This window comes from Molothrus aeneus, chromosome 1, assembly GCF_037042795.1.
Source record: "Molothrus aeneus isolate 106 chromosome 1, BPBGC_Maene_1.0, whole genome shotgun sequence".
NCBI classification, from domain to species: Eukaryota; Metazoa; Chordata; class Aves; order Passeriformes; family Icteridae; genus Molothrus; species Molothrus aeneus.
The window spans coordinates 80,768,908-80,780,979 of NC_089646.1; the positions used below are offsets into that span (position 1 = coordinate 80,768,908).

A 12,072-nucleotide genomic window follows, 5' to 3' on the forward strand; every position below is an offset into this window, starting at 1 on the left:
AGTACTTTAACTATCAAAAGTCTGTTGTTCTTAAAAGATCTTGGTATTCGATTCTTTATTTTTCTAGACTTTCATCTTTTTTTTGCACCAGTGTCAGGAAATGAGAGATTTGTATCTCACCCATGTACCAGCAGTTTGTCAGCTTCAACCACAATATATATGGGTAATTTCAGCTGAAGGAGGGAAGCCTGGAAGGAATATTTGTTTATGAATTTTTTTTTTTCTTCCTCAGTATAAGCTAGGAAGAGTAATTGCATGTTTTCCTCTTTTTCAGAGGCTCCTACTGCAGCCTCAGTCTATTTCAAATAGACCTTCCTGATCATTCCTGATGGGAAGCAACAGTACAGTAACTCTTCCAGTAATTTACTGGGTAGAGGTGTTTACTGGGTGAGGATGCTGCCACAGCTCATTAATATTTAGCAATGCAAACTGCAAAGCAACTTCTGCCACACCTTAACCACTACTTTAGATATGGACTCTAATACCACCCAGGGAAAAATACTTTTTTTTTTTCCTCAGGCAGTTGATGTTTATGAAATACGAAATAAATGAATGAAGATATCAGGCAAATAAATCTCTTTTGCAATAGCCTCTTTGCTTACCCATGTCAGTTCTGTGTGCCCTGCAGCAGTTGGGCTGCACTGCTTCAGGCACTGGTCTCAGCTACACAGAAGACACCAGAAGCCACCAAGCCCTACAGTGAAGAGGCTGCCACAGACACAGCAGCCACCGGTGTCGTGGTTTAACCCCAGTCAGCAACCAAACCCACACAGCCCTAACCCAGTGGGTGGGGGTGAAGAACAGTGAAAGTGAGAAGATGTGTGGGTTGAGGTAAAAGCAGTTTAATGGGGAAAACAAAAGCCCTACAGGAAAGCAAAGCAAAGGAAGGAATTCATTCACCACTTCCCATGGGCAAGCATGAACATTTCCCATCTTCAGTCATCCCCAGGAAAGCAGGGCTCCACATGCATAACAGTGATTTGGGTAAACAAACCCCATGTGAATGTCCTCCCTTCCTTCTTCTTCCCCATAGCTTTATCTTCTGAGCATGACACCATGTGGTATGGAATGTCCCTTGGTCAGCTGGAGTCAGCTGTCCTTCTTACTGTATTCCCTCCCAGCTCTGTGCATCCCCATTCTCCTAGCTGGTGGGATGGGATGAGGAGCAGAAAAGGCTGTGTTACTCAGTGTGAGTGTCAGTGCTACTCAGCTGTGACTAAAACATCCCTGGGTTATCAAGGCTGTTTCCAGCACAAATTGAAAACATGGCTCCGTACCAACTACTGTGAAGGTAATTACCCAGCCTAAACCAGCACAGCGTGGTGAGCAGTGCCACCCTCCCTGTGCCGCCACTCAGCTGCTCTGGGCACACACACCACATGTGAAGAGCACTGCAGGACATTTTCCAGGGTGACTGAATTTCCTGTCCTTTCACTGCACATGCATGTGTGGAACCAAAGATTTTCATCATCATTACATGGACTCTAAGGCATCACAGCATCTTGGGAAAAAAGTCTTCCCTCACAGTTGGTGATAAATTAATGTAATCATGCTGAAAGTGAGTTGCAAGGAGGGCAGGGAAATGCAGTAATTTGTTTCCTTTTTTTTTTTTTTTAATGTTTTCTCATTACTGGGCAGAATGGCAAAAGAACATTAAATATTAATTTATCTGCTAGATCATTTCCAGTGCTTTATATGTCCCAGCACAGCATGAACATATATATGGAGCTCTATTTATTTCAGCTGATTTTCAGTAGTCCTTGGGATCATACAAGTGTAAATAGCTGAGCATAAAAAAAACTCATACCCCCACATAGGCATATACCCCCTCATATGGGTAGATCTGGTACATTTGATGCATTTCATGTGCTTTGTCCTTGAAATAATATACCCTGTACAAACACTATTTAGTTGCATAATGCATAATTCATGCAAGTTGGAATGAGACAAGTGAAGACTTGAACTGGTGCCCTTGGACATCACAAGTCATTCATTAGTGGTCTTACTAAGGTGCAAAACCTAAACCTGGTGTGAAGTCAGATTTGACCTGTAAGATATGTCTCTCATTTGTTTTCAAAAAAATCTGACAATGTGAATGATTGAATTCTGAGAGTTAAAATAAGAAGCAGGCTTTAATGTATTTTTTATGAGCTGAAAAGAACTCATTTCTAGCAAGGCTGGTGATTTATAAGGAGGAAAAAGAAGAATTGAGTCACATGCACTGAAAACAATCTATTGGTTTAAAGGCAGAAATGCATTAAAAATCTCAAAGACACAGCCCCATAATAGTGTCATTTGAATGCATTCTTTCTCCAGAAGGCATTTGTCCTCTACTTTCTCAACCACCACTGGGCATTGCTGTGCCAGTTCTTTTAAACTGTGGTAACATTTGTCCAGCATAGTGAGTTTCACACCTGAGCTGCTTTCTGGTAACTGCTCATGTGTATGAAATGGTTCCTCTAGCTTTCCAATTTGGTGTTTGTTCTGATTTTATTTAGAAAAGAATAGCAGGTTTCATTCCTAAAGACATAAATCACACAAAACCTTGTTGAAATTGGGTTAGTTGTTATTAGGGAAGACTTGATTGATTGTCCCTTAAAATATATGTATTTTATTTTTAAAGTTAGTGTAAATAAAATGATGGTTGATACTTTCTGAAAACAAGAGGTTCTAGGTCTTTCCCACTGCAAGTATTATTGTACACTCACAACTAGTTAAATTAACTGTTGCAGATTTAAACCAGGAGTTAATTTGACTTATGCTATCAGTTTAGTAGATGTTAATGTTATGGTACAGATTTTCTGTTTATATAGGCACAGTAACCTCTCACCGAAGGTACTAAAAGGTTTACTTTTTATTCTGTTGCACAATGTGGACATATCAGAAGTGTTAGAAAAGGTATTTCTTAAAAAGTTAAGACTTGTTTCTAACAGTTGCATTAGTGCCATGAATTATTAAAATCTATTTATCTGTACAAAACAAAACAGAATATACAATAAATATATAAGTAGATTTCCATTTAAAATTTTATTGAAAGTGCATGGATCATCTTACTTTTGTTTAAAAGGCAAAAAGAAAGTCTGTGTATTTTCCTTTGAGATGTTTCGTACGTAGGTGCAAGTGTTGTGTGCTCCAGTGGAGAGGAGAATCCCTGTCCTCCTGGAATATAGTTATTTCTGGTAAGAGTGGGTTTTTGCAATAAGCTACCATTTGTTCAGGTTTAAATATTGCACATTTTGGATATCAGACTTAGGTTGTTTTTCATGGTAATACTCTGCATGTGATGAGAGCAACAGCATCTTTTGTGAGGGCTGATACTACCAGTTGCATTGGAGTCTCAGACCACACAGCTGGCTGGCTGATCCCTCCTGCACTCTCATTGTGAGAAGCCAGAAGTTGTGCCATTGAAGAAGACTTGTCACACTTGTGCCTTTCATGGGACAGAGGGCTCATGGCCTTGAATGATTCTGTTTTTCATAGTAGCATTTTGTGTTGTTTTTCTTCTCATGGGAAGACAGACAATGTGGAGAACTGAGAAGGATGTGAAAAGAAAATCTCTTCTCGCCATGCAAGTTCTAGATTTGCCTCTTATGATAATGTTCATTTGGCTTCTGTTCCTACACACAAAAAAAAATACATACATTGAAAAGTGGTTTTGTTTTTTCAGCTAGCTAAAACATTGGGATTTCTGCCAATCTTATAGTTCGTCTATATGGAATGCTGAGTAGGAAATTTGGTTCCTCCATGAAGAATCACATGATGTGCAAACACTGAGAACATCTGTTTATGGGCAGATGCCTTCACAGATGTTATAGTATCAACTGAGGCAATTCTCAAATGTATTTCACTGTTCCTTGCTGACAATGTGATTTGTGCTTTCCAACAGTGGGATGGCGTAGGACCTCTCCCAGACTGTGCAGAACCACCCAAAGGAATCCAGATGCTGTGGCACCCTTCAATAGTCAAACCCTACCTCACACTTCTTTCTGAGTGCTCAAATCCAGACACGCTGGAGGGGGCAGCGGGGGCACTGCAGAACTTGGCTGCTGGGAGTTGGAAGGTAGGAATATTAACCCAATACATATTTCCTCTTCAGTTCTGAACCTACAGCTGACAGCAGGCTGGTGATATAAATGTATCTAATTGCTTCTGGTAGTGGAATAACCTCCTGTTCTCATAGAACTATCTGAAGTCAAATCTGAGACAGTATTTCAAGTCCTGGGTACTCATATCATAGCAAATGTCAGCGTACAGCAGCAAAGATCACATCAGTCAAGTCAAGTATGAAAAATTGCCACAGAAAACCAATATCCAAATATAGAGAATAAGGAGAAGCAGTTCTTGATGAACCTGGGTGACAGAGCCATGAAAAATGAGCCAAAAATGCCACCAGTGGCAATCAAATGAATCCATATTGTTTTGTCACTGCAGAAACTGGTTGACATTCTGTCCCTTAGGAGAAGGCAGGGCACAGCAGAGCAAGATATAAATGATGTGACACCAAGTAATCTTAGCATCTACTTTTTTAAAAATAAGGCATTATTAAAATGCATTCATAATATGATTAATTATATACAATGAGTGAGGAAATGTGCAATCAAGGCACTCTATTCCAGCTAATCCTATTTTTTCAGTTATATTCAAAAGCACCATTTTTCTTTTATGTATTATTTGCAGTATGTCCAGTAAAATAGTTAAGAAAATGCTTTCAAATTTAGAACAGATCAGTAAAATTCAACATTGAACTTTCTTTACTTTTTAGGGCAACTTTCCTGGTGGTAAACTGGTTTAATCGGCTGAAAGTACTAACTGTGTAATCCTGTGGTGTAACTATAAGGCATTGATTTTAAATTAACTCTCAGTAGGAATTTTTCTCATTTACTATGAAAACAGTCATGTACAGGGAAATGCACTGATCAAAGTTATGTCTCAAAAGGTATCCTGTTGGGTTTTAAGCAGTTGGGCCTTTGTATGTGATATGTAAATACCAATTTAATTAGGCATTCATTTTGAAATATTAGCACTGGCCCTAAGAAGTTGTTTTCTTTTTCATGTAAAATTTTATTGGAAGTTGGGTTGGCACACTCACTAGCTCTTCCAAGACATATCATGTTTTTGGGGGTTTTTTTATAATGGTGTTCCACCAGATTTATAATATGTCATTGACTGTTGCATTCAGTGGCATGTAAAATGATTTAACAAAGTATCTGTTCAGTGATTTTTGTCCTATGTAGCACTGTGCCTGAAAATCATTATGGTTTTATTATTCTCATGTTTTAGACTGCTTCAGATGGTGTAATCCTGGCAGCAAAATGCAATAAATGTGTACTATCCATCTGGGAATGGGTGTAGTCCTGGTCCAAATGAGAAAACAATGCATGCATGTTTGCCAGGACTAATGGAAGTGCTAAAATCCAAGTGGTGTCCCTTCTCCCATTTCTAATAAATCTGTATACCTGTCATCCTTTAGTTGGCAGAACTGTACAGTGAGAGGAAGGAAGGCTCTGCAGAGCTCTTTGGCAAGTGCTGGCTTAGAAAAACTGGTTTTAGACTTTAATACTATCTGTGCTGATACCATGGGAAAAGCTGGGTTGTTCTCATATTGCTCTATTTTTCTAAAGATTCACCAATTCTATTACAAGGGATGTGCAGACACAGAATGAATATCCTTAATTTCACATGTCATACTAGCCATTTTTGTGAGGGGAGTAATCCTCTTTGGGGATTACATAAGCATTGATGTTTCCACCTTTTGACCTCTCCTTTCCGCTGCTGCAGTCCAGATATGAAATGACTGAAATAAAAGATAGAAAACTCTTAAAAGAAGAGGTTATTCCTCAGGGAGATTTTAATTTTTTTAGTTCCTCCAAGAAATGGTAATTTTATAAAGAATGGAAATTTTTTTTTTTACTTGAATTCTTTAAGAACTTTATGATTACTGAAACTTAAAACTGAAAGAGAGAAGAGCAAACTGTATGAAGATAAACAATGTTGCTATTAATAACAATAGCAATAGCAGTTGTGGGCTTTTTCCAATTAGCATTATTATAATATCAGAAGAACCACAGACTATATGAAGCACCCAGCCTACCAGGTGTGCTCACACACTACTGAAGATACAGTCTCTTCTGGAAAAAAATACAATGCAGTTGATACACTTACACAATTCTTTCCTAGCTCTTTCACCCTTTTGGTTCCTCTGGTACAAAGCTGTCTAATCCTCTTGGGTGTCCAAGAGGTAATATTTTTAACACAGGCAGTGCTTAGCCAGTGCTATTACAGAGAGAAAGTGAGCAGATAAAAGGAAGCCTGGGTAATTTTTAAAAAATAAAAAGTTATGTAGAGGATTTAGATAAATGTCTACCGCTAGAATTAACAGACGATATGTGTCTAAATCCCCTAGACTGCTTTGGAGAATTTCAGGCACAAAAAGAAAGCAGCAGTATGTAGCTTTAAGGATTAATAGCTCAGAAAGGCTGAAAGTTTTCATTATTTCAGGATGTATAGTTTCTCAGGGATACATACACATAAAATCAACACATGCACATGGTGAAACATAATCTGTAGGACAATTTTAGCACTGCTTCAGTTGCAGGAATTCCTTCTAAAACCAAATACTAACATAAAAGAACAAAGTGGGACATACTTATATAGTTACAGACAATTTTTCTATGTCAAAATGAAACACCTAGGACCAAAATCTGGACATGTATTACCCATCTGCAAAGTAAAACTTGGGAGTTTTTTATAATGACCAATGAAATATTTGGTCAGTGCAATTATTATTACACCAAGCACAGTTTATTACACAGTAACAAACCAGAAAAGGAGCATCTTGGTGGCAAATACATTAGCTGATCCAAATGAAGATTTATCAATAAAACAGGATACTGATTTTGATGTATGAGGAAGAGTATTTTCGATGTGAAAATTTAACCTGGCATAATTTATGACTGCGTATCTTGACTTTGGTGTATATTCTGGTTTTGAAAAAGATTGCCAGCTTATATACAAAGCAGAACTCATTTTGGAAGAGACTCTTTCAGATAAACACAGACATTTGTTCATCTCACTGTTCTGCATCAAGATGTCATCACATAAGGAGGACACTGGTATTGGAATCTGAAGGAGAAGAACCATCTTTGTCATGGAAAATTACATGCATATGCACACAGAGATACCTTTTTTGTTCATGTGCTTACTTGATGCATCCATGAAAAATAGGATTGGCCCTTCTAGAATAATGTCTATGGAGACAGCCAATATGTAAGTCTTTTGGAAAAACTGGACAAATTAACATTATCTACATCATTGCCAGAGTATCACATTGCCTAAGGTCCAACTGTTGCCCTCCACAGTGACCTGTGACACCAGCTAGGGGTCACTGCATGTCCCCCTCCTGACAGGGTTGGTGACTGCCATAATGCACACTCCAAGCACAGTGCTGCTGCCTGACAGCAATGGGGCAGTTTGTCAGCCCTGGATCTGCACCCACTCACCACCTTCTGCCGAGCTCAGCTGCTACATGGGACTGCAAGGGTTACTGTTTTAAAGAAGTTACTGCTTCCCAAAACATTTTGTCCCATCAGATCATAACCACAGTAGTTTCATGATATCCTGATCATCCTGCAGGTAGAAGGAGCAACACGTGAAAAGCGTGGCCATTGGGTTAGGCTTTGCTTCCTCTCATTGCCTCTCTAAGATTTTTTTTTTTCAAAGAATAGGCTTTTTGTAATTATACTTGATGTGAACTTGAATATTAAAGCTGCTTAGAAATATGAAATAATAAAGCTAGGGAAACACTTTCCTCATCAATCTTAGCTGGAGTTTTCCCTGAACAAATAAGGTTTGAGACATGCCTTTGGAAGCAGTGCAAACTCTTTATTTCCCATTAGGTATTAACTTTCACTGGGAGCTCTGTTATTTTTCTTTGCCACTTAATTTGTGTTTAACCAAATTTGTGCAAAAATATAGAATAAGAAAAAAGGAGACTTTCTGACTCTCCCAGCTCTATTCTGAAGACAATTGCCTGCTTATTAAGAAATCTCTCCCATTATAACTCTTCAAACCAGAAGTTCTTTCTGCAACCTCATATTTTTTTTTTATTTTAATGCCTTGGATTGAAAAAATTACATGGTTTAAAATTACAAGAGCAATCCTGTAAAAGATTATCTTTTTATATGTAGTCTGGCATTAATACTTCTCCTCAGATGGTAAAAATAAAAGTGGCAAGTTCTTTTTAGTTTTCACCTTGGTCAATTGGCTATTAACACATTAAATCTCCTGAGCCTGTAAAAAGTTATATGCAAAATGTCCTCGAGTTAACAGTGTCAAGCATCCAAGGTTATGTCCCTTCTGAATAAAATTATCCTCTCAGGAAGAAAGGAAATACTAGGATATCTCCTTATTACTGTGTCTGTATGTATCTGACAGCTGAGTTTAGGTTGATGTCAGTTTATCTGCCAGACATTACTGCAATATTGCAAGACCTGTTGCTCTGAACTCATAGAATCACAAAGGAGCTCAGGTTGGCAGGGACCTCTGGAGGTCATCGGGTCCAACCCCCTGCTTAAGCAAGGCCACCTGGAGGCAATTGTGTGGGACCATGTCCAGATGGTTTTCTGAATGTCTCCAAGACTGGAGACTCTACAACTTCTCTGGGCAACCTGTGCTGGTGTTCAGTCCCCCTCACAAGTGAAGAAGCAATTCCTGCTTTTTGCAAAAGTCCTGTGTTTCAGTTATTGCCCATTGCCTCTGGTCTTACATAACCTTTGTTGTTACATGTGGTTGTAACACAATGTTGTCACCACAAGTGGCATTTCCTTAGTTTTGTCAAACATTAAAAATAAAATCTTCATTCAGATGATTCTTTAAAAAAATACTATCATTACTTACATAGGCAATACCTATCTTTTAAAACCAGGAAACAAGATTTACTTTATTTCTTCTGGCTTACATTGGAACCGATAGCACACCTGCTCTGAGCCTTGCTTAGTCCCTTCTGTGCACTCAGTCTCCTGTCTCAGTTAATTACAGGCTTTAGGAACTCCCTCATCTGCTTTAATGACAGGATGGCCAACTTCCTTTTCCACACTGTTGCTGATACAGGTCAGGATGCCCTTGGCCTTTTTGGCCACCTGGACACACATTGGATTGTGTTCAGCCACTGTCAAGGTCCTTTTTCACTCAGGTCCTTTTTCACTGGGCCACTTTCCAGCCACTCTGCCCCCAGCCTGTGGCGCTGCCCAGGGTGTTGTGATCCAAGGACAAGAAGCATTTGGTACCTCAGCCTTTTCCTCATCCCCTGTCACTGTGTTTCTCCCTGCATCCAATAAAGGATTGAGATTCTCCTTAGCCTTCTTTTTGTTGGTGCTGTATTTATAGAAATTTATATTTTTGTTGTCTTTTACAGCAGTAGCCAGATTTAGTTCTAGCTGGACTTTGGCCCTTCTGATTTTCTCCCTGAAACCTCAGAACATCCATATAGTCCTCCTGAGCTCCCTTCTTCTGAAGGGGAGGGAAAAACTCTGTTCATTTTTTCCTGAGCTCCAGCTTTGTTCAACCAGGCTGCTGCTTTTCCCCACCAGCTCATCTTTTAACATACAGGGATGACTTGTTCCTCTCAACAACTGGAACAAGCTTTTAAGATTTCCTACTTGAACAATGTCTAGCCTTCCTGGACTTCTTTGCCCTTCAGTACTGTCTCCCAAGATACTCTGTGAACCAGTCTCCTACACAGCCCAAAGTTTGTCCTCTGCAAGTCCAAGGTAGCCATTCTGCTGAGCCTCCTCCTTTCTTATCCTTTGACTGTAACATGAGGAGCAAGTGTTGCTCTGTTGAGGTCAGTATCAGTCTCATGAAACTCTAGCATTCCTTGGCTGGTTCTTTCTAGTGCCTCTCCTTTCTGTTCCATGTTTGATCATACTCAGCAGGGAATGAGGAGCTCTTTGGTCAGACTGCTGAATGTCCCTGCCTTTGATCCCTAATATACAGGTACAATACCCATGTGAATGGTGTTTATGGGTCATTGGCCTGATCTCTTGAGATAGGCTAGATGCTATCGTGGTCTTTGTTTCTTAGACAAGCAACTGCATTTTTTTTGTTAATTCCGTGCTGAGGGAAATCGGACTCTCATAGGAGCAAGAGCTCCATTAAGTAAATTATTAGATAAGGAAACTGAAAACATAAAAGAGACCATTTTAGGCACAAGGTCAGTGCAGCTGTTTCAAAGAGTAGTATGAGAAAGAGTTTCAAGCTCCTTGCCATGCACACTCTTGAAGATAATGAGTAATTAGTTTTTAAAGCTGCAGACATCTAGGTTATCAATCTTCTCTTATCAGGCAAGGACATATTGTGGGTTCCTTGCCAGACTTTTCTGATTTAGTTATTTATGTATTAACCCTTTGAAGTTTCATCAGGCTGTTTCAGGAGAAAGTTTTCTTGGATTACAGTGAAAAGGCTTGCTTTCATTTTCTCCTAAATAGTAGTATTGTGAATCTTTATGTGATAGGATGCAGAAGACCATTTATAACTTAATATGTGATCAACAAAGTCAATTTTTAAAATAACCAATGCTTTATTCTGTCAGGAATTCCAATGCTTTGTTCTGTCGGGAATTCTTACCTGGTAGAAACACCTCATTAATGAGGCAGCATCAATTGTTAAATACATTGGATTGTATAAGTACGTAAATTGTTAATACACTGGAGATGTATTGGCTCTGGAGGACAGAAGACAAAATTGAAGGGACAGGACAATATTTAAAAAACAAGACCTGCTGCTGCAAACACTTGTATCATCGACATCATAAGGAAATTAGCATGGCCATCTGTATATGGAATGGGTGTATATGGAATGGGAGCACAGTAGTTCATAATGCCTTCATGTTCAAGGTAATCCCTTACTATAAGCAGTTTTCTTCCCGTGAGATGTGTTACTTTTGTCCCAAATCTTTTCTTTTTTAATTATATTAGTTAAAATGTTTGGAAAACTGATCATAAAAGTTCTCAGATGATTTTGGAAACATAATACCTACTTGTTCTGCAGAACCAGGAATGATGAGGTGCAAAGGCAGTTCCTTATCAGTTTTGCCTTCCTGTTTAAGGTAACATCTGTTTACACTTTTATTTTTCTCTAGTTTATTTACTTAACTTTGTATCTTTACCCACTGGATTTTTTTCCTTTCTCTTTAATCTTGACTAAGGTTGTGGAGCAAAAGAGTAACCAGTTAATACTTTACTCTTGTCCCAACACAAAGATGTAGAGAACTTGCTAGTAGTATACCAGATAGGATCATTTCTGAGAGCAGAACACCACAACTGGGACAAGAAGTCCTTGGGATGTCTCTTTCTGCTCTCTTCAGAAACTGCAGAGAGTTAACCAAGATTTCAGAGCTTTGCTGTCTGTCAGGTGGTGTGACTTCTTAGGGATCCCAATAGAGTTTTTTGAGTAAAGTAGATCTTTAATTTTTGAATATAAAAATATTTTCCTTTTTTCCTGATAGGTATATTACATTGAGTCTGATCAGACAGAGAGGAATATTTGTCTTTAATTACTCACTGATCTTTGATTATTTCACATTCAGTTCTCTTTCATGGTCTGCTATTTTACTACTGTTAGCATGGACTCTTTCTAAGCCTTTCCTAGCAGACCTCAAGTCTCTCTAATCTTCCTGGTACTATAATTTGCCAAGTAATTTAGTTTGCTGTGTCATGCCTGCTCCCCTGATTTAGCTTTCATGTTGTGGTTTATGTCTCAGTAGTTCCTTTTAGTATTCAGTAACTCAATAGTCTTTGGGTCGCAGTGTTGAACTGTACCAGTACAATCCAAATTCTAGTCAAAGCTGAAGTATGGGGTGAAATATTCTGCAGATACTTTGGGAGCACTGATGTCAATGAGAGGAAAGTGAATCCATTCAAAATGTCAAGTGTATACAGTTGTTGGTATTTCTTGCATTTTTAGGGGGGGAATTTATTTTGGTAGTTTTCTTCTTTCTCATTTTATGATGGAAATTTCTTCATTGTTCAGTTTGGTCTCCTGTGTTCCTGCTTCATAGAGAAATAAAGAAAACCA

The 12,072-nt window shown here is 38.7% G+C and overlaps 1 protein-coding gene across 5 annotated transcripts in view; it reads left to right on the forward strand.

The window, feature by feature from the left end:
- Window positions 1–12,072, forward strand: part of CTNND2 (catenin delta 2) — a 637,790-nt gene that overhangs the window by 550,982 nt on the left and 74,736 nt on the right. For all 5 annotated transcript variants that reach the window (XM_066559759.1, XM_066559767.1, XM_066559780.1 and 2 more), the window contains one exon: window positions 3,887–4,060. In XM_066559759.1, coding sequence (XP_066415856.1) covers window positions 3,887–4,060 — 174 coding nt within the window. The remainder of the gene's footprint in view (window positions 1–3,886; window positions 4,061–12,072) is intronic.